Here is a 20,276-nt window from a genome sequence, read left to right as displayed (position 1 = left end):
TTCTTTCTTGTCTTCTGCTAGCTTTCGAATTTGTTTGCTCTTCTCTAGTTCTTTTAATTGTGATGTTAGGGTGTCAATTTTAGATCTCTCCTACTTTTTCTTGTGGTCATTTAGTGATATGAATTTCCCTCTACACACTGCTTTAAATGTGTCCCAGAGATTCTGGTATGTTGTGTCTTTGTTCTCATTGGTTTCAAAGAACATCTTTATTTCTGCCTTCATTTCGTTATGTACCCAGTAGTCATTCAGGAGCAGGTTGTTCAGTTCCCATGTAATTGAGCAGTTTTGAGTGAGTTTCTTAATCCTGAGTTCTAATTTGATTGCACTGTGGTCTGAGAGACTGTTTGTTATGATTTCCGTTCTTTTGCATTTGCTGAGGAGTGTTTTACTTCCAATTATGTGGTCAATTTTAGAATAAGTGTAATGTGGTGCTGAGAAGAATGTTTATTCTGTTGATTTGGGGTGGAGAGTTCTGTAGATACCTATTAGGTCAGCTTGGCCCAGAGCTGAGTTCAAGTCCTGGATATCCTTGTTAACTTTCCATCTCATTGATCTGTCTAATATTGACAGTGAGGTGTTAAAGTTTCCCACTATTACTGTGTGGGAGTCTAAGTCTCTTTGTAGGTCTTTAAGAAGTTGTTTTATGAATCTGGGTGCACCTGTATCGGGTGCATATATATTTAGGATAGTTAGCTCTTCTTGTTGCATGGATCCCTTTACCATTATGTAATGCACTTCTTTGTATCTTTTGATCTTTGTTGGTTTAAAGTCTGTTTTATCAGAGACTAGGATTGCAACCCCTGCTTTTTTTTTTTTTTTTTTTTTTGGCTTTCCATTTGCTTGGTAGATCTTCCTCCATCCCTTTATTTTGAACCTTTGTGTGTTTGCACATGAAATGGGTCTCCTGAATACAGCACACTCTTTATCTAATTTGCCAGTCTGTGTCTTTTAATTGGGGCATTTAGACCATTTATATTTAAGGTTGATATTGTTATGTGCGAATTTGATCCTGTCATTATGATTCTAGCTGGTTATTTTGCCCAGTAGTTGATGCAGTTTCTTCATAGCATTGATGGTCTTTACAACTTGGTGTGTTTTTGCAGTGGCTGGTGCTGGTTGTTCCTTTCTATGTTTAGTGCTTCCTTCAGGAGGTCTTGTAGGGCAGGCCTGGTGGTGACAAAAATCTCTCAGCGTTTGCTTGTCTGTAAAGGATTTTTTTTCTCCTTCACTTATGAAGCTTAGTTTGGCCAGATATGAAATTCTGGGTTGAAATTTCTTTTCTTCAAGAATGTTGAATATTGGCTCCCACTCTCTTCTGGCTTGTAGGGTTTCTGCCGAGAGATCCGCTGTTAGTCAGATGGGCTTCCCTTTGTGGCTAACCCAACCTTTCTCTCTTGCTGTTGCCTTCATTTCAACCTTGGTGAATTTGATGATTATGTGTCTTGGGGTTGCTCTTCTCGAGGAATATTCTTAGGGTATTCTCTGTATTTCTTGAATTTGAATGTTGGCCGGCCTTGCTAGGTTGGGGAAGTTCTCCTGGATAATATCCTGCAGAGTGTTTTCCAACTTGGTTCCATTCTCCCTATCACTTTCAGGTATACCAATCAAATGTAGATTTGATCTTTTCACATAGTCCCATATTTCTTGGAGGCTTTGTTCACTTCTTTTCACCCTTTTTTCTCTAATCTTGTTTTCTCACTTTATTTCATTGAGTTGATCTTCAATTTCTGATATCCTTTCTTCTACTTGATCGATTTGGCTATTGACACTTGTATATGCGTCATGAAATTTTCATGCTGTGTTTTTCAGCTCCATCAGGTCATTTATTTTCTTCTCTAAGCCAGTTGTTCTAGTTAGGAATTTGTCTAACCTTTTTTCCAGGTTTTTAGCTTCCTTGCATTGGGTTAGAACATGCTCCTTTAGCTTGGAGGAATTTATTACCCACCTTCTGAAGCCTACTTCTGTCAATTTGTCAAACTCATTCTCCGTCCAGCTTTGTCACCTCACTGGCAAGGAGTTGTGATCCTTTGGAAGAGAAGAGGCGTTCTGGTTTTTGGAATTTTCAGCCTTTTTGCGCTGGTTTCTCCCCATCTTCGTTGATTTACCTACGTTTGGTCTTTGATGTTGGTGATGCTGATACTATTCCATTCTGTTTGTTAGTTTTCCTTCTAACAGTCAGGCCCCTCTGCTGCAGGTCTGCTGGAGTTTGCTGGAGGTCCACTCCATACCCTGTTTGCCTGGGTATCACCAGTGGAGGCTGCAGAACAACAAAGATTGCTGCCTGTTCCTGCCTCTGGAAGCTTCGTCCCAGAGGGGCACCTGCCAGATGCCAGCCAGAGCTCTCCTGTATGAGGTGTCTGTTGGCCCCTACTGGGAGGTGTCTCCCAGTCTGGATACACGGGGTGGGGAGGTCAGGGACCCACTTGAGGAGGCAGTCTGTCCCTTATCAGAGTTCAAACGCCATTCTGGGAGAACCGCTGCTCTCTTCAGAGCTGTCAGGCAGGGACGTTTAAGTCTGCTGAGGCTCCACCCACAGCTGCCCCTTCCCACAGGTGCTCTGTCCCAGGGAGCTGTGGTGGGCTCCACGCAGTTCGAACTTCCTGGCAGCTTTTGTTACACTGTGAGGGTAAAACCGCCTACTCAGGCCTCGGCAATGATGGATGCCCCTTCCCCCACCAAGCTCCAGCATCCCAGGTTGGCCTCAGACTGCTGTGCTAGCAGTGAGAATTTTGAGCCAGTGGATCTTAGCTTGCTGGGCTCTGGGGGTGGGACCTGCCGAGCCAGGCACCAGAGAAAATCTCCTGGTCTACCGATTGTGAAGACCATAGGAAAAGCGCAGTACCTGGGCTGGAATGCACCATTCCTCCTGGTACAGCCTCTCACAGCTTCCCTTGGCTAGGAAAGGGAAAATCTCCCGACCCCTTGTGCTTCCCAGGTGAGGCAATGCCCCACCTTGCTTTGGCTTGCCCTCTGGGGTACACCCACTGTCCAACCAGACTGAATATGATGAACTGGCTACCTCAGCTGGAAATGCAGGAATTACCCACCTTCTGCTTCGCTCTCACTGGGAGCTGCAGACCAAAGCTGTTCCTATTCGGCCATCTTGCCAGCTACCTCAGTTTTTTCTATTTTTAGTAGAGACGGGATTTCACCATTAGGCCAGGCTGGTCTCGAACTCTTGACCTCAGGTGATCTGCCCACCTCGGCCTCTCAAAGTGCTGGGATTATAGGCGTGAGCCACTGTGCCTGGCCTGCTTCAAATTCTTGATGTTGGGTTTCCTGTCACTGACTTTAGGCTTCTAAAATACATGGGAATACTTATGTCCTTTTGGTGCTTTTTTAGGTCAAATCAGTGAGTAGAGCTAAAATATACTGAGGTTATTCAAATACATTCAAACTACACAGATCACTTATAAATAACTGGTATCATGGTAGGAAGGAAAAGATACAAGCAGACAGAACACATCATAGAATTCATTATCAAAGTTATTGGTATATAGTTTATTCTAGCTATATATCCTGCTATGTAAAATTACCAGCAAGAAAGAAAAGTACAAGAATAAGGTTTATGGCTGAAGTGACTTGGTGTCATAATCCCCGATTCTAGCATTCTCAGAAGGATCCTATCTGTTAAATATGCAGAAACTGCAGCAACATTGGAATGGTTCACTTCTTCATTCATTCTGAAGTCCTTTAAGTTGAGTGTTTGTTAGTTCTCTTTCAAGCCTAGGAACTGTGCTGAGTAATGGGTATCTCAATTTTGCCATTCTTTCTTTCTGCACAGATAGCAGCGTTTTTACTCCTCTCCTCTTGTAAAGCAAGTCATCTCTGATTTACTTGAGGATCATTGCTCTTGTATGCTATTGTTGGGGTGACTATTGTTGGGGTGAACCTGTGGTAGAAGGGAAGGGAATTTCAGTACAAGGGTTGAGAGTCAAGTTATGAAGGTTATCAACATCTCAGAGCAGAAGTTTGAGAGGACTCCCTCCCTCATTCATGGTATAATTGTTGTATTTCTTCTACATACATTGAGAACCACTTCCCACAGAAATAGACTTTTTGTTTCAACCGTCAAACATAATTTAGAAAACTTAAGACGAAAATCTGGTGTATTTACCCATATTTTTATACTTTCCCTTCTTCTTTCTTTCTTTTTGATGTTCTAAGATTTATTGTTTTTATATTTTCTTCCTGTTTAGGGAACTTCCTTTAGCTATTCTATTAGGTTATATCTACTGGTGACAAATTATGCCAGTTTTTCTTCCTTTGAAAATATCTTGATTTCACCTCCATTCCTGAAGGATATTTTCACTGGACATGGAATTTTAGGTGGACAGTTCTTTTCTTTCAACATTTGAAAAATGTTGTGCCATTTCCGTCTGAGTTCCATTGTATATGATGATAAATCTGCTGTCATTCACATAATTTTCCTCTACAGACTTTTTTTTGTTACTTTTACATTTTTTCTTTGTCTTTAGTTTTCAGAGATTTGATTATGATGTGTCTTGGCATGGATTTCTTTTTTTTTATTATTATACTTTAAGTTCTAGGGTACATGTGCACAACGTGCAGGTTTGTTACATATGTATACATGTGCCATGTTGGTATGCTGCACCCATTAACTTGTCATTTACATTAGGTATATCTCCTAATGCTATCCTTCCACCCTGCCCCCGCCCTACAACAGGCCCCGGTGTGTGATGTTCCCCTTCCTGTGTCCAAGTGTTCTTATTGTTCAGTTCCACCTCCAGCTTTATGCCTCCGCTTTGTTCTTTTGGCTTAGGATTGTCTTGGCAATGCGGGCTCTTTTTTGGTTCCATATGAACTTTAAAGTAGTTTTTTCCAATTCTGTGAAGAAAGTCATTGGTAGCTTGATGGGGATGGCATTGAATCTATAAATTACCTTGGGCAGTATGGCCATTTTCACAATATTGATTCTTCCTATCCATGAACATGGAATGTTCTTCCATTTGTTTGTATCCTCTTTTATTTCCTTGAGCAGTGGTTTGTAGTTCTCCTTGAAGAGGTCCTTCACATCCCTTGTAAGTTGTATTCCTAGGTATTTTATTCTCTTTGAAGCAATTGTGAATGGGAGTTCACTCATGATTTGGCTCTCTGTTTGTCCGTTATTGGTATATAAGAATGCTTGTGATTTTTGCACATTGATTTTGTATCCTGAGACTTTGCTGAAGTTGCTTATAAGCTTAAGGATATTTTGGGCTGAGACAATGGGGTTTTCTAAATATACAATCATGTCATCTGCAAACAGGGACAATTTGACTTCCTCTTTTCCTAATTGAATACCCTTTATTTCTTTGTCCTGCCTGATTGCCCTGGCCAGAACTTCCAACACTGTGTTGAATTGGAGTGGTGAGAGAGGGCATCCCTGTCTTGTGCCAGTTTTCAAAGGGAATGCTTCTAGTTTTTGCCCATTCAGTATGATATTGGCTGTGGGTTAGTCATAAATAGCTCTTATTATTTTGAGATATGTCCCATCAATACCTAATTTATTGAGAGTTTTTAACATGAAGGGCTGTTGAATTTTGTTGAAGGCCTTTTCTGCATCTATTGAGATAATCATGTGGTTTTTGTCTTTGTTTCTGTTTATATGCTGGATTACATTTATTGATTTGCATATGTTGAACCAGCCTTGCATCCCAGGGATGAAGCCCACCTGATCATGGTGGATAAGGTTTTTAATGTGCTGCTGGATTTGGTTTGCCAGTATTTTATTGAGGATTTTTGCATCAATGTTCATCAGGGATATTGGTCTAAAATTCTCTTTTTTTGTTGTGTCTCTGCCCGGCTTTGGTATCAGGATGATGCTGGCCTCATAAAATGAGTTAGGGAGGATTCCCTCTTTTTCTATTGATTGGAACAGTTTCAGACGGAATGGTACCAGTTCCTCCTTGTACCTCTGGTAGAATTTGGCTGTGAATCCATCTGGTCCTGGACTTTTTTTGGTTGGTAGGCTATTAATTATTGCCTCAATTTCAGAGCCTGTTATTGGTCTATTCAGAGATTGAACTTCTTCCTGGTTTAGTCTTGGGAGGTTGTACGTGTCGAGGAATTTATCCATTTCTTCTAGATTTTCTAGTTTATTTGCATAGAGGTGTTTATAGTATTCTCTGATGGTAGTTTGTATTTCTGTGGGATTGGTAGTGATATCCCCTTTATCATTTTTTATTGTGTCTATTTGATTCTTCTCTGTTTTCTTCTTTATTAGTGTGGCTAGCAGTCTATCAATTTTGTTGATCTTTTCAAAAAACCAGCTCCTGGATTCATTGATTGAAGGTTTTTTTGTGTTTCTATCTCCTTCAGTTCTTCTCTGATCTTAGTTATTTCTTGCCTTCTGCTGGCTTTTGAATGTGTTTGCTCTTGCTTCTCTAGTTCTTTTAATTGTGATGTTAGGGTGTCAATTTTAGTTCTTCCCTGCTTTCTCTTGTGGGCATTTAGTGCTATAAATTTCCCTCTACACACTGCTTTGAATGTGTCCCAGAGATTCTGGTATGTTGTGTCTTTGTTCTCATTGGTTTCAAAGAACATCTTTATTTCTGCTTTCATTTCGTTATGTACTCAGTAGTCATTCAGGAGCAGGTTGTTCAGTTTCCATGTAGTTGAGTGGTTTTGATTGAGTTTCTTAATCCTGAGTTCTAGTTTGATTGCACTGTGGTCTGAGAGACAGTTTGTTATAATTTCTGTTCTTGTACATTTGCTGAGGAGTGCTTTACTTCCAACTATGCGGTCAATTTTGGATTAAGTGCGATGTGGTGCTGAGAAGAATGTATATTCTGTTGATTTGGGGTGGAGAGTTCTGTAGATGTCTATTAGGTCCACTTGGTCCAGAGCTGAGTTCAATTCCCAGATATCCTTGTTAACTTTCTGTCTCGTTGATCTGTCTAATGTTGACAGTGTGGTGTTACAGTCTCCCATTATTATTGTGTGGGAGTCTAAGTCTCTTTGTAGATCTCTAAGGACTTGCTTTACAAATCTGGGTACTCCTGTATTGGGTGCATATATATTTAGGATAGTTAACTCTTCTTGTTGAATTGGTCCCTTTACCATTATGTACTTGCCTTCTTTGTCTCTTTTGATCTTTGTTGGTTTAAAGTCTGTTTTATCAGAGACTAGGATTGCAACCTCTGCCTTTTTTTGTTGTCCATTTGCTTGGTAGATCTTTCTCCATCCCTTTATTTTGAGCCTATGTGTGTCTCTGCACGTGAGATGGGTCTCCTGAATACAGCAGCACACTGATGGGTCTTGACTCTTTATCCAGTTTGCCAGTCTGTGTCTTTTAATTGGAGCATTTAGCCCATTTATATTTAAGGTTAATATTGTTATGTGTGAATTTGATCCTGTCATTATGATGTTAGCTGGTTATTTTGCTCGTTAGTTGATGCAGTTTCTTCCTAGCAGCGATGGTCTTTACAATTTGTTATGTTTTTGCAGTGGCTGGTACCGGTTGTTCCTTTCTATGTTTAGTGCTTCCTTCAGGAGCTCTTGTAGGGCAGGCCTAGTGGTGACAAAATCTCTCAGCATTTGCTTGTCTGTAAAGTATTTTATTTCTCCTTCACTTATGAAGCTTAGTTTGGCAGGATTTGAAATTCTGGGTTGAAATTTCTTTTCTTTAAGAATGTTGAATATTGGCTTCCACTCTCTTCTGGCTTGTGGAGTTTCCGCCGAGAGATCCGCTGTTAGTCAGATGGGCTTCCCTTTGTGGGTAACCCGACTTTTCTGTCTGGGTGCCCTTAACATTTTTTCCTTCATTTCAACTTTGGTGAATCTGACAATTATTTGTCTTGGAGCTGCTCTTCTTGAGGAGTATCTTTGTGGCATTCTCTGTATTTCCTGAATTTGAATGTTGGCCTACCTTGTTAGGTTGGGGAAGTTCTCCTGGATAATATCCTGCAGAGTGTTTTCCACCTTGGTTCCATTCTCCCCGTCACTTTCAGGTACACCGATCAGACGTAGATTTGGTCTTTTCACATAGTCCCATATTTCTTGGAGGCTTTGTTCATTTCTTTTTCCTCTTTTTTCTCTAAATTTCTCTTCTCACTTCATTTCATTCATTTGATCTTCAATCACTGATACTCTTTCTTCCAGTTGATCGCATCAGCTACTGAAACTTGTGCATTTGTCATGTAGTTCTCCTGCCATGGTTTTCAGCTCCATTAGGTATTTAAGGACTTCTCTACACTCATTATTCTAGTTAGGCATTCATCTAATCTTTTTTCAAGGTTTTTAGCTTCTTTGTGATGGGTTTGAACTTCCTCCTTTAGCTCGGAGAAGTTCGATCGTCTGAAGCCTCCTTCTCGCAACTCGTCAAAGTCATTCTCCGTCCAGCTTTGTTCCCTTGCTAGTGAGGAGCTGTGTTCCTTTGGAGGGGGAGAAGTGCTCTGATTTTTAGAATTTTCAGCTTTTCTGCTCTGTTTTTTCCCCATCTTTGTGGTTTTATCTACCTTTGGTCTTTGATGATGGTGACGTACAGATGGGGTTTTGGTGTGGATGTCCTTTCTGTTTGTTAGTTTTCCTTCTAACAGTCAGGACCCTCAGCTGCAGGTCTGTTGGAGTTTGCTGGAGGTCCACTCCAGACCCTGTTTGCCTGGGTATTAGCAGCGGAGGCTGCAGAACAGCGGATATTGGTGAACGGCAAATGTTGCTGCCTGACCATTCCTCTGGAAGTTTTGTCTCAGAGGAGTACCCAGCTGTGTGAGGTGTCAGTCTGCCCCTACTTGGGGGTGCCTCCCAGTTAGGCTACTCAGGGGTCAGGGACCCACTTGAGGGTCTGTCTGTTCTCAGATCTCAAACTCCATGCTGGGAGAACCACTACTGTCTTCAAAGCTGTCAGACAGGGACATTTTTAAGTCTGCAGAGGTTTCTGCTGCCTTTTGTTCGGCTATGTCCTGCCCCCAGAGGTGGAGTCTGCAGAGGCAGGCAGGCCTCCCTGAGCTGTGGTGGGCTCCACCCAGTTCGAGTTTCCTGGCTGCTATGTTTACCTACTCAAGCCTCAGCAATGGCGGGCACCCCTCCCCCAGCCTCGGTGCCGCCTTGCAGTTCGATCTCAGACTGCCGTGCTAGCAATGAGTGAGGCTCTGTGGGCATGGGACCCACGGAGCCATGCACGGGATATAATCTCCTGGTGCGCTGTTTGCTAAGACTGTTGGAAAAGTGCAGTATTAGGGTGGGAGTGACCCGATTTTCCAGGTGATGTCTGTCACCCCTTCCCTTGGCTAGGAAAGTGAATTCCCTGACCCCTTGCACTTCATGGGTGAGGTGATGCCTCGCCCTGCTTCGGCTCACACTCAGTGGGCTGCACCTACTGTCCTGTCTCCACTGTCCGACGAGCCCCAGTGAAATGAATCCGGTACCTCAGTTGGAAATCCATAAATCACTCGTCTTCTGTGTCGCTCATGCTGGGAGCTGTAGACTGGAGCTGTTCCTATTTGGCCATCTTAGAGCTGCCCCCCTCTTTTTTTTATTATTTTACTTTAAGTTCTTGGATACATGTGCAGAACGTGAAGGTTTGTTATATAGGTATATATGTGCCCTGGTGGTTTGCTGCACCTATCAACCTGTCATCTATTTTTTTTTTTTTTTTTTTGAGACGTAGTCTCGCTCTGTCGCCCAGGCTGGAGTGCAGTGGTGCGATCCCAGCTCACTGCAACCTCTACCTCCCGGGTTCATGCCATTCTCCTGCCTCATCCTCCCAAGTAGCTGGGACTACAGGTGCCTGCCACCACGCCCAGCTAATTTTTCTGTATTTTTAGTAGAGACAGCGTTTCACTGTGTTAGCCAGGGTGGTCTGGATCTCCTGACCTCTGATCCACCCATCTCGGCCTCCCAAAGTGCTGGGATTACAGGTGTGAGCCACCGCACCCAGCCACCTGTCATCTATGTTTTAAACCCTGCATGCATTACCTGTTTGTCCTAATGTTCTCCTTTCCCTTTCCTCCCAGCCCCTGACAGGCCCCAGTGTGTGATGTTCCCCTCCCTATGTCCATGAGTTCTCATTGTTCAACTCCCACTTATGAGTGAGAACATGTGGTATTTGGTTTTCTGTTCCTGTGTTAGTTTGCTGAGAATGATGGTTTCCACCTTCATCCATGTCCCTTCAAAGGACATGAACTCATTCTTTTTTATGGCTGCACTTGGCGTGGATTTCTTTGGGTTTATCCTGTCGGGTTTGCTCAGCTTCTTGAATTAGTGGATTTATATCTTTTGTCAAATTTTGAAAGTTTTCACCTATAATTTCTTTGAATACTTTCCCACTTCTACTCTCTTTTTCTTTTTTTGGGACTCATATCACAAATGTTAATCTTTTGTTACAGTCCCACAGGTCCTTGGGGTCACTGTTCTTTTCTTTTTCAATCTCTTTTTCATGTTATTTTTCTCTCCTTTTCATTCTGCTTTGAGCCCATCCTTTGAAAGTTTTGTTCTTGCTGTATTTTTCTGTTGTAAAATTTTTATTTGGGTTTTCTCTTATATCTCTGATTTCTTTGCTGAGACACAATGTTTTTTCACTTTTGTAGACAGGCTTATCCTTGATCATGAAGTCATTTTTGTGATGGTTACTTTAAGCCCTTGCCATCTAATTCTGACATCTGTGCCACCTAGTATTGGTGTCTGTTGTCTTTTCTCATTACAGTTGATATTTTCCTGGTTCTTGGAAAATCACGAGGAATGATTTTTAATCGAATCTTGGGCATTTTCAGTATTATGTTATGAGAGTCTGGATCTTATTTAAATCTTCCGTTTTAGCAGGCTCCATCTGACATTGCTGTGGTGTGTACAAGGGGGTACTGCCTTGTTACTGCCAGTGGGGGGTAGAAGCTTAGGTTCCCCACTCAGTCTCTTTGATGCCTGGAGAAAAGTGCACCTCATTACTGGTGGATGGGGGTGGGAGTTCAGGCTCCCAACTGGGCATCTGCTGCTGATACCAGTCCTAGCTAGGAGGGGCAAGGGTGCCTTAGTACTGCCCTCCATGGGGCCTCCAGTGACACTTCAGTGGACGGTGATAGCTTCATTACTGCTGGATGCTGGTGAAAGTCTTGGCTCTGTACTAGGCCTTCTCTGACACTAGCCCAGCTGGGAATGGGAAGGGGTGCTCTGTTACCTGTTGGGTAGTGTATTTTGAGTTTTTACTTGAGGCCCCTGAGACCCTCCATGTCAACAATACCAGCTACCTCCTCTGCCGTCCTTCTGTGTCAAGCCCAGCCTGCAGGACCTCAGGGGAGGCAGAGGGGTATGGGGGAGCACAGGGCTCTGGAGACCCCAGTGGGGAAGGGTTTGTACAAGGTTTTGCTGCTGTGAAGGTGATATTCATCCCCCTTCTCCTGTCCATCTCTCTCTGTCTGTGATGCACAGCAAAAGGTCTGGAAGGATACAGGCACCACACTGTGCTCAGTGATGCTCTGACTCTCAGAGGGGATGCTCGGGGGCTGTCTGTATTCTATAGACTGCTGTTTTGTTTACTGTTACCATGAGCATGCACTTCTATGTACCTTTTGTAATAAACAATAATGGAAATATTAAAAGCCAGTGTAAGGGCTGGGGGACCCCATAAAGCCTGAACCCTGTCTTGTTTCACTCATCCTGCCCTTGAGACTCCCACCAGGTGGACGTACAGAGGACAGCAGCAGCAGCAGGAGGACACTCTGCCTCATGTGCGGGGTAACAGAGCATTCTGTGAGCTGGCTGGATGTGAGCTGGCTGTGAGCATCCGTGACTCCAGCTCAAGGCCCAACTGACCCTCATCACCCCTTTCCTTGAGGGCCTGAAAGTTGGGGAGGGGTCCCTCAGAGTAGGCCAACTCCATCTGATCATGTCTGCAGCCCATGGCTGGAGAAGTGGCCACCTTCTGCTGCATCCTGGAACCCTCCCTAAGTGCAAGGGACTCAGTCTCCCCCTCGGGGCCTATGAATTCATATTCCAGTTCATAGCTGCCTTCTGGAAGGAGTTGGGTCAAAACACCTTGCTTGTCCCAAGGTCCCAGAGCAGGCAGGGAGGTCAGAGGTTGCAGACAGGACTTGGCTGTTCTTGGCTGGGAATGTTTACAAATCAGAGATCAGAAATGAGGACTTATTAGTACAGTTATTTTAGGATTTTCCATTTTAATAGTACAGAGTAGCTGGCTAAAGCCTGGCAAACAGTTACTAGGAGTTGAATGCTCAAACCCCAAACTTTCGTGATTTTCTTTGTGCTGAATATGTCATTTTCCCTTTGAATTCTTTTGATAAGGATGAGTGCACAGTAATTGGACCTAAAAATGCATCCAAATTATAGCATCTTCATCAGGATTAGCTGACAACATAATTATGAGAATATTTCAGGGTGCAAGATATATTTTTTTCATATTAGTCCACTATAGAAAACAAAAGAGGCTCCTTTGTTGTTATTTTGGCGGATTAACAATTCTTAATATTTGGGGGATGCAGCCTGACCCGGCGCCCTCTCTGTGTGCTTTGGCATTTTGCCGTTTATACGCTGCTTTATGAACGTCCCCAGCGATTGCAGCTGCCCTCCCCGTGGGAGGCCTGGGAGGCACTCATAGGTTCTGTTGAAAAGGGAGCACCATGCTGTCTGCTCTGGGCTTTTGGAACAGGCTGCTTTTAAATATGAGATTGCAATGGTAGGAGCAGCACAGAGCGCCCCTGGGGAGTCTGACTGTCAGGACCAGCCCTGTGTCCAAGACCCCTGCTCCCTTGGGGAGTTTTGTGGCCTCGTGGGCTCTGTGTGGCCCTATGTTCTTTACTGGCACTGACCCTGGACAGGCCATGTGGCACTGTGGAGCCCTGGGCCTGGGTCAGGGAGATCTGGGTTCTGCTTGCCCCTGCACTTCCCTGGCTGAGGGGAGGTCAGCCTCTCTGACCCTCCGTCCTGTACTGTAGAGTGGGGATCATGGGCCGGCCAGCAGAGAGGTGGGGGATTGAATGAGGGAGTGTTCGTAGGGGTGGAGTGGGGGGTAGAGCCCATGCCTGATGCATTCTGGAGTCTGGGAGCCCCTTCCGTGACCTCCTGTGCAGGTCTGGCTGCCTTTCAAGATCCTTTCAAGTGCCTCCTCCTGTAACTTCCCAGGCACTTCAGCCAAGGCTTTCCCCTTTCCTCTGCTCACGGTCTTCATGATTTGCAGTGTGCGACTCAGCTTCCTCATTAGTTGAACACCTATCATGTGCCAGGCTGGGAACATGGACTTGAATAAGACACCATTCTTGCCTGAGCAGCTTAGAGTGGATCCTCCTGAACCATGTTGGGTCTGCTGTGTTATCCTTTACCATGCCTAGCAGTGTTTCCAATTTTTAAATGTTATTTAGACTCATTGTAGAAAATACAGATGTTATTATTTTTATTATTATTTTGAGACAGAGTCTTGCTCTGTCACCCAGGCTAGAGTACAGTGGCACGATCTCGGCTCACTGCATCCTCCACCTCCCAGGTTCAAGCAATTCTCCTTCCTCAGCCTCTCGAGTAGCTGGGATTGTAGGTGTATGCCCCCACCCCCGGCTAATTTTTTGTATTTTTAGTGGAGACAGGGTTTCACCATGTTGGCCAGGCTGGTTTCGCACTCCTGACCTCGTGATCCACCCACCTTGCCCTCCCGAAGTGCTGGGATTACAGGCAGAAGTTATTTTTTAAAAAAGTTTCACAGTGAAAATTTTGGTATGTTTCCTTTAATCCTGGCCAGCTCTCCTTCCTTCCATCTATTCATAAATAATATCTATCCATTAATAACAAAATTGTATTCATACCAAATAGCTGAGTATTCCATTCTTTAAAACTTAGTGTTCATTAGGAGCGTTTTCCTGTGCCATTCAGTGTTCTTTGAAATATGATTTTCAGTGGCTGTATCATAATTTGTTTTGTAAGTGTCAGGATTTGTCCACTGCTGAGCACTTCGGTTGCTTCTGGGAACTTGCTTGTGTGTTGAATATCTTAGTGCACAATCCCAGTTCTAGTTTTGGATGATCATGAAGGCAGGATCTCAAGGAGGAAAACCACTGGTCAGAAGTTATGAGCGAGTGTCTTTGGCGCTCTTGGCCCCTTTGCCATGGCAGTATTCGTTCATGAGAGCAGCAGACTCCACCACCCTTGTGCGTGTCTGTGCGTGCGTGTCTGCGCTGCAGAGCAACTTTGTAGGGAGAAGTGGTCTTGGGCATAGGGCTGGTCCCGAAAACCAGACTCCCTGGAAACCTCTGAGCCATCCTCTGTGGGCGGATGACCCAAAAGAGGCTGCCTTGCAGGCTAGAGAGATGTGGAGGCTGAGGACACACTGGGCTGCCTCCCCTCTGGCCTTTTTACATGCTGTCTGCACAGTCTTTCTGTACGCTTGCCTCCCTGCTGACCAGACCTCTTATTATTTTGTAATTTTAATATAGATGCTGGCCTTTTACTCAAAGGCTTGGAAGTCTTGGAAAGCTGGTAAAAGTCATTTGTCCAGTGTAGCCAGTGCTTGGCGGTGGCCATTGTCACCCAGCCGGGCAAAGGATGCTTCCTTTTATTAGAGCAAACCTTCCCCAGGCCTGATGAGGGTGCCTGCTTTCTGAATATCCCTGCCTTGATCTCAGCCACCTTGTGCGACTCTGTGGCCATGTTAGGGAAATCTCACTTTTTGAGGTTACCAGTGTCTTCCTCATGGCTGGATCCAGTGCCTGCCCTCCCCATTCTTGCTGCATTTTTCAGGAGCAGCCCCTCTTCTCTTCCACCTTCTCCCTAAGGGCCTTCTCTGTCACTAAGGACTGGGTCTTCTGTTTCTTGCTTGCTATGAGCTGAATGTTTGTTTCCTCCTAAAATTCATAGATCAAAACCTACCCCCTAATGTGATGGCCTAGCAGGTGGGGCCTTTGGGAGGTGGTCAGGTCATGAGGGTGGGGCCTTCGTGAATGGAATTATTGCTGTTATAAAAGAAACCCCAAAGAGCTACCTTGCCCCTTCCACCATGTGAGGACACAGCAAGAAGGCACCAGCTATGAACCAGGAAGCAGCCCTCACCAAGCACTGATTCTGCCAATGCCTCTATCTCAGACTTCCCAGCCTCCAGAACTGTCAGAAATAAAGTTCTGTTAATAAGCCACCCAGTTGTGGCATTTTGTGATAGCTACTCAGATGGACCGGGACAGGGCCTTTGGAAGGATTTGGCTTCTTGACACTTTCCATCTTTAGGCTTGATGTTCCTCCTTGCATGCTGACCCCATTTCTCTGCCCAACTGTAGCTGAACCCCACCCCGTCTTGCGCTGCCTGCTCCTAGTAGGCATCTGCATGCTGATGTCCTGCCCACAACCACCTGATCCTGCCCATCAGACCTGTCCTTGCTCCCCTGGGGGCACATCTGCCTCCCCTGTCTCTGTTGTTGGCCATGTCTAGTCAGTGATGGTGTCATGCCTGCTTGGCCTGACTCCTCTGCAGACCTGTGTCTCAGGCCATCATCTCTGTTCTCATCCCTGGACAGGCTCTTTGGTGTCAGTCCCACCCGTCTTGGGCCGATGTACTCCTTCCTTCTCCCTCCCTCATTCCGCCATGGCCACTTGCTGTCCTCCAGGTGCACCGAGGTGTCCAAGGCTAGCCAGATGCTGTTTCCAGTGACCTCACATTCTAGGGGGAGCCATGTGATGGGGCCATTGCAGAATCCAGGGTGTGGACACGCAGGGGAGCTGGCACAGCTCAGGCACGTGGGGCCTCTCCTTCAGGGCCAGCCCCTTCAGACAGTTTCTCCTTGCCTTTGCTCTGCTGGTGAACTGCTGGCTCTCTCAGGAGCTGCCAGTGCCTGCCCAGTGACTGTGCTGGGGATCTCTGTCCCTGTGGGCGCAGGTCCCTGTGTTGTCAGCAGATCCACTCATTTCCCTCCCTCCTGCCTCCACGGCACTCTGTGTGTTTCCTCCCTGAGCCTGCATGTCTCCTGCCCACGCGCCCTTCCTGGAGTTTCACTGCCCTGCAGCACTGAGCTCTGGTTGTCTCTCGGCTGAGAAGCCTCTCCTGTCCATGGCAGCCTGTCCAGATCGGTATCCACCCCACTCTCATGGCCCACGTCACGTGGCGGAGCCTTCTGTGATGTGAGAGTCGTTCCAGGTTCCTGTGTTTGTCTCTGCCTCCACCTCGGGAGCTCCAGGTCCAGTTTCCCTGCCTGAGAGAGCTGAGTACACAGACACATGTGTTAATGCAAATTCATAACAGATGGCCAAGGCCAGGTGCCACCCAGGGTCCTCAGGCCTTCAGGTGGTGTGGAATAGCTGAGCAGTAGTTTATTTTCAGTAGTCTCCAACACTTTGTCATATACAAATGCAAAATAGTTTTATTTATGTAATCTCTAGGCAGTGCTTTGTGTACCTTTGAACTAGGAGACCCATTGTAATAGCCCTGTGGTCCCCAGAAGTTCAGCTCTGTTACATGTCACAGAATTCCCATTTTCCTGAGAGCATCCTAGGAACCAAGAATACTTACAGGTATTGGGAAATAATTTCAGTAAAAACCATTACATGAGATTGTTCTGTGACATGTCTATAAAATAATTTCAGTAAAAACCGTTACATGAGATTGTTCTGTGACATGTCTATCTGTTCAGTGATGTGGTGGCCTCCTCTTGTGGCAGGGCCTGAACCTCATGCCTGATTCATCTCTGTCTCCAGTGTCTGGGGTGGGGCCCACCTGTGGTTACTGCTCAATGGACACTGAAATGAACACAGTTGAAGTTGATATGTGCTTTGGGGATTACGCTCTTTGCTGTAATGAGTTTTATTTCAGATGCTGCTGGGTGTAGAGTCTTAAGTATTTTAGCTATAACTTGGAGGAACTCAGCTCATGGGCTGTAGCCAAACATAACTCCTGTCAAATGCAGGTAGGAGAGAATCTGGTCCCTGCCTCTTGCCCATAATGACTTGAGCAAGTTGCTTTTCCTCTCTCGGCCTCAGTTTCCTACCTTTGGACTGGGGATTACAAACCCTTTCTGCCTAAATCATTGGATTATTGTAGGATTAGCAAGAAGCACATTGGAAACAACTTGGCCTCCTATAAAGAAAAATGTATTACTCTAATCTCTTCTTGTTCGGGAAGCATTTTGGGTTCCTTAGGAATAGAACGTTTCCTGGAAAAAAACAATATCGATTGGCAGTATCTGTGAGAGATTTTCATTGGCGAAGCAATGTTCTGCTTTGTTAAATTTTGATTTCATGTGTTGTTGGTAGGAAAGAATTCTCTCAGGTCGTTACCTCCCTGCTAATTCACGGAGAAAGTCTTTCTGTGAACCCAAGGAGGGGCTTGCTCCTGGGACTCCAGTGCCTTCCAAGAGCTCCACCTTCATGCCAGCAAGGCTGGGTTGGCCTATTGCCTTTCCTCATTTCCTCTTTCTGGTAGGAGAGTTTTACTGTAAAGAGGAGAGAAATGGGTTGCGGGAGTGGGGATCAGGAGATGTTTTCATTTTAAGATGGGAGAATAAGAGTATGCTTATAGGCCAATGGAAAGATCTAGTACAGAGGGAAGAATTGATGACCTGGAGAACAATCATCGGAGAGGGTGAGTTCTGCACACACAAGCCATCATGCACCCTTTGTCTAGTAGCCTTCTCACACAGGGCTGTGGGAGCATCTTCCTGGGTGCAGGCAATCAGGCATGCGCTATCTTTAGAGAATTTGGAAGTAATGATCACACAAGTGAAGTGTTGGTCTGCTTTTAGTATCTCCATGAACCAGCAATTCCAGACAATATCAGAGATATGATAGCCCTGCTCTGGGGTGGGCCACTGCTCTCACCCGCACACCTTGTGTCCCCCTCACTATGCCCACCTTCAAACCAGCAGGAGCGAGGTGGGGAGACAGCTGAAGACGCAGGCGGGTTGGAAGGGGTGGCAGAGGCAGTTGTTTTCTGGCTGCTTCCAGTGAGATATGAAGCAAGGTCAGCTGTTGAGACTGAGGAGCGAGGAGGATGAGATACTTGCTCACCATCACCAGAGAGCACAGAGCTTGTATGATTGCCATGTATTTGTCCAGCATCACCAGGCAGTAAATGGCGTAGAAGTTGCATGTGACTTCCAGGCAGCGTTGAGACTCCCCAGGAGGCTGGTGAGGGGGATGCTGAAGGGAGCCAGGTGTGGATTGCGAGCTGTCCAGCTGCTGGGCGAGGGCACACCATGGGTGCAGAGTTGCGCCGAGTCAGTGTTGTGCTTTCTGAGTGTCTGCTGGGTTCTTGCTGCTGAATAGGCATGTTCCATCCCCAAAGTTCCTATGGATTCCAGCAACTGACAGATGACTGCTTCTCTGAGGTCCTCAGCTTTCCAGCATTTAGGGACGAGTTGGGAATTTAACCTGGGCCTTTTGGCTCCAAAGCCATTGTCCTTTTCAGTGGACAAAGCCACTTCCTTTCAGTCTGAATGTAAAAATAATAATACAAAGATCTGGCTTTTAATTGTTATTGAATCCTGAATTTAATATTTTGTATATACCTATAATTATTTTATCAGTCTAAAAAGTGAGTGTTTTATTTCCCTTATTATGTCTTCCTGCCTAGTATAATGAGATGAACATAATGAACTATTGGTAAATTTTCTGAACAATGAGAATGCTTTAAATAGGAATTCAGTGGCTTTAAAGAGGCAACAAATTCCCATCGTTTCATCGAAAGGTGCTGGGCTGTTGAGAAATGCTATTGTGGTCAACTTTTCCTTGCGCCTAATTTGAGAGAATCTAGCAAGACTGCTTAATTGCCATCAGTGTGCAGTTCAGTCATTTGAGGGGTAGGATTTAGTTTTTTAAGTTGCAAATTTATTTTTTATTTTTTATTTTATTTTTTTTGGAGACAGAATCTCGCTCTGTCACCCAGGCTGGAGTGCGGTGGCGCAATCTCGGCTCACTGCAAGCTTCACCTCCCGGGTTCATGCCATCCTCCTGCCTCAGCCTCCCGAGTAGCTGGGACTACAGGTGCACGCTGCCACGCCTGGCTAATATTTTGTATTTTTAGTAGAGACGAGATTTCACCATGTTAGCCAGGATGGTCTCGATCTCCTGACCTTGTGCTCCGCCCACCTCGGCCTCCCAAAGTGCTGGGATTACAGGCGTGAGCCACCGCGCCCGGCCACATATTTGTTTTTTACTTGGCTGTACTTATCCCAGAATCTGGGCTGATGAGTAGATTTGGGTAACAAGGAGGTTTGTATTAGACACTATCCAGAAAGACTGAGGGTTGAGATACTGAATAAAGAACCTTCTGGCCCCTGGAGCTCCCTGAAGATGAAAGTGAGTGGCCTGCCATGGAGGTGACTGCCAGAGGGACACAATCTGGTAGAGGCTGGTGATGGCTCAGAAGGGCAGCTTTCGGTATTGTCTTTGGCAGTTGGAAGTAATAATTGTTTATGTGGAGATGAAATAACATATTTTCCTTTTTTTTCCTTACAGAAAACACGGCCATCTTTATGTGTAAATGTTGTAACCTCTTCTCACCAAATCAGTCGGAACTCCTCTCCCACGTTTCAGAGAAGCACATGGAAGAAGGGGTTAATGTTGATGAGATTATTATTCCCCTTAGGCCTCTGAGTACACCTGAACCCCCCAACTCAAGCAAAACCGGAGATGGTAAGGGGGCTGGGGGGCGGGGCAGGATACCTTCTGACACACCTGTTGATGTTGATTTGCTCCATGGGCATAGCAGAAGCCTAGAAAATCCACATTTCCAAATCAGAAGTCACAATAAGTCTCCAATTGTAGATATGCTCAAATAAGATTGTGCCTTTGAAATCCCATACCTAGCCCCCTGTAGGTTGGCAAATGAATGAATGAATGAATGAATGGAAGTGGCAGTATTCAATAGTGTGAAAAACATGAGCTCGTTGTCAGACAAGTGTGGGTTTAACCCAGCCCTAGTACCTACTGGCTGCATTACCTGAAGCCAATGATGTTACTTCTCCAAGCCTCACTTTGCTTATCTGGACAAATGAAGAGAAATATGCTGGTTACAAGGGGGTCTGTGAGGATGAAGTTAAAGAATATGCCTACAGGACCTAAGATGATGCCTGGCACACAGAACATGATAAAAGGAAGCTGTTGTTCTAACATACATGATTAATAAATAAGTCTATATAATCTTACAGCATTTTCCAACTGTTCCTATAAACCTGGAACAAGGATTCACATTGCAAAGCTTTGATTTGCACAGAATCCTTTGGGTTCACAGTCAATGTGCAAAGTGAGATGCATCTTGTCTGTAGTGTCTGGACATCTATCACTGTGTGGTTATCAGATGCAGCAGGTGCAAGGATCAGAGAAACCATCCAGGCACTGTAATTAGGTCCCCACAGACA

General features: G+C 45.1%; 1 protein-coding gene across 4 annotated transcripts in view; it reads left to right on the top strand.

Moving 5' to 3' along the window:
* ZFAT (zinc finger and AT-hook domain containing) overlaps positions 1 to 20,276 on the top strand; it is a 321,691-nt gene that overhangs the window by 123,809 nt on the left and 177,606 nt on the right. For all 4 annotated transcript variants that reach the window (XM_063606918.1, XM_055116972.3, XM_024929945.4 and 1 more), the window contains one exon: positions 19,375 to 19,551. In XM_063606918.1, coding sequence (XP_063462988.1) covers positions 19,375 to 19,551 — 177 coding nt within the window. The remainder of the gene's footprint in view (positions 1 to 19,374; positions 19,552 to 20,276) is intronic.

The sequence above is a fragment of the Pan paniscus genome, chromosome 7 (genome assembly GCF_029289425.2).
Source record: "Pan paniscus chromosome 7, NHGRI_mPanPan1-v2.0_pri, whole genome shotgun sequence".
Classification (NCBI taxonomy): domain Eukaryota; kingdom Metazoa; phylum Chordata; class Mammalia; order Primates; family Hominidae; genus Pan; species Pan paniscus.
This window is presented reverse-complemented; position numbering and strand designations above follow the sequence as displayed.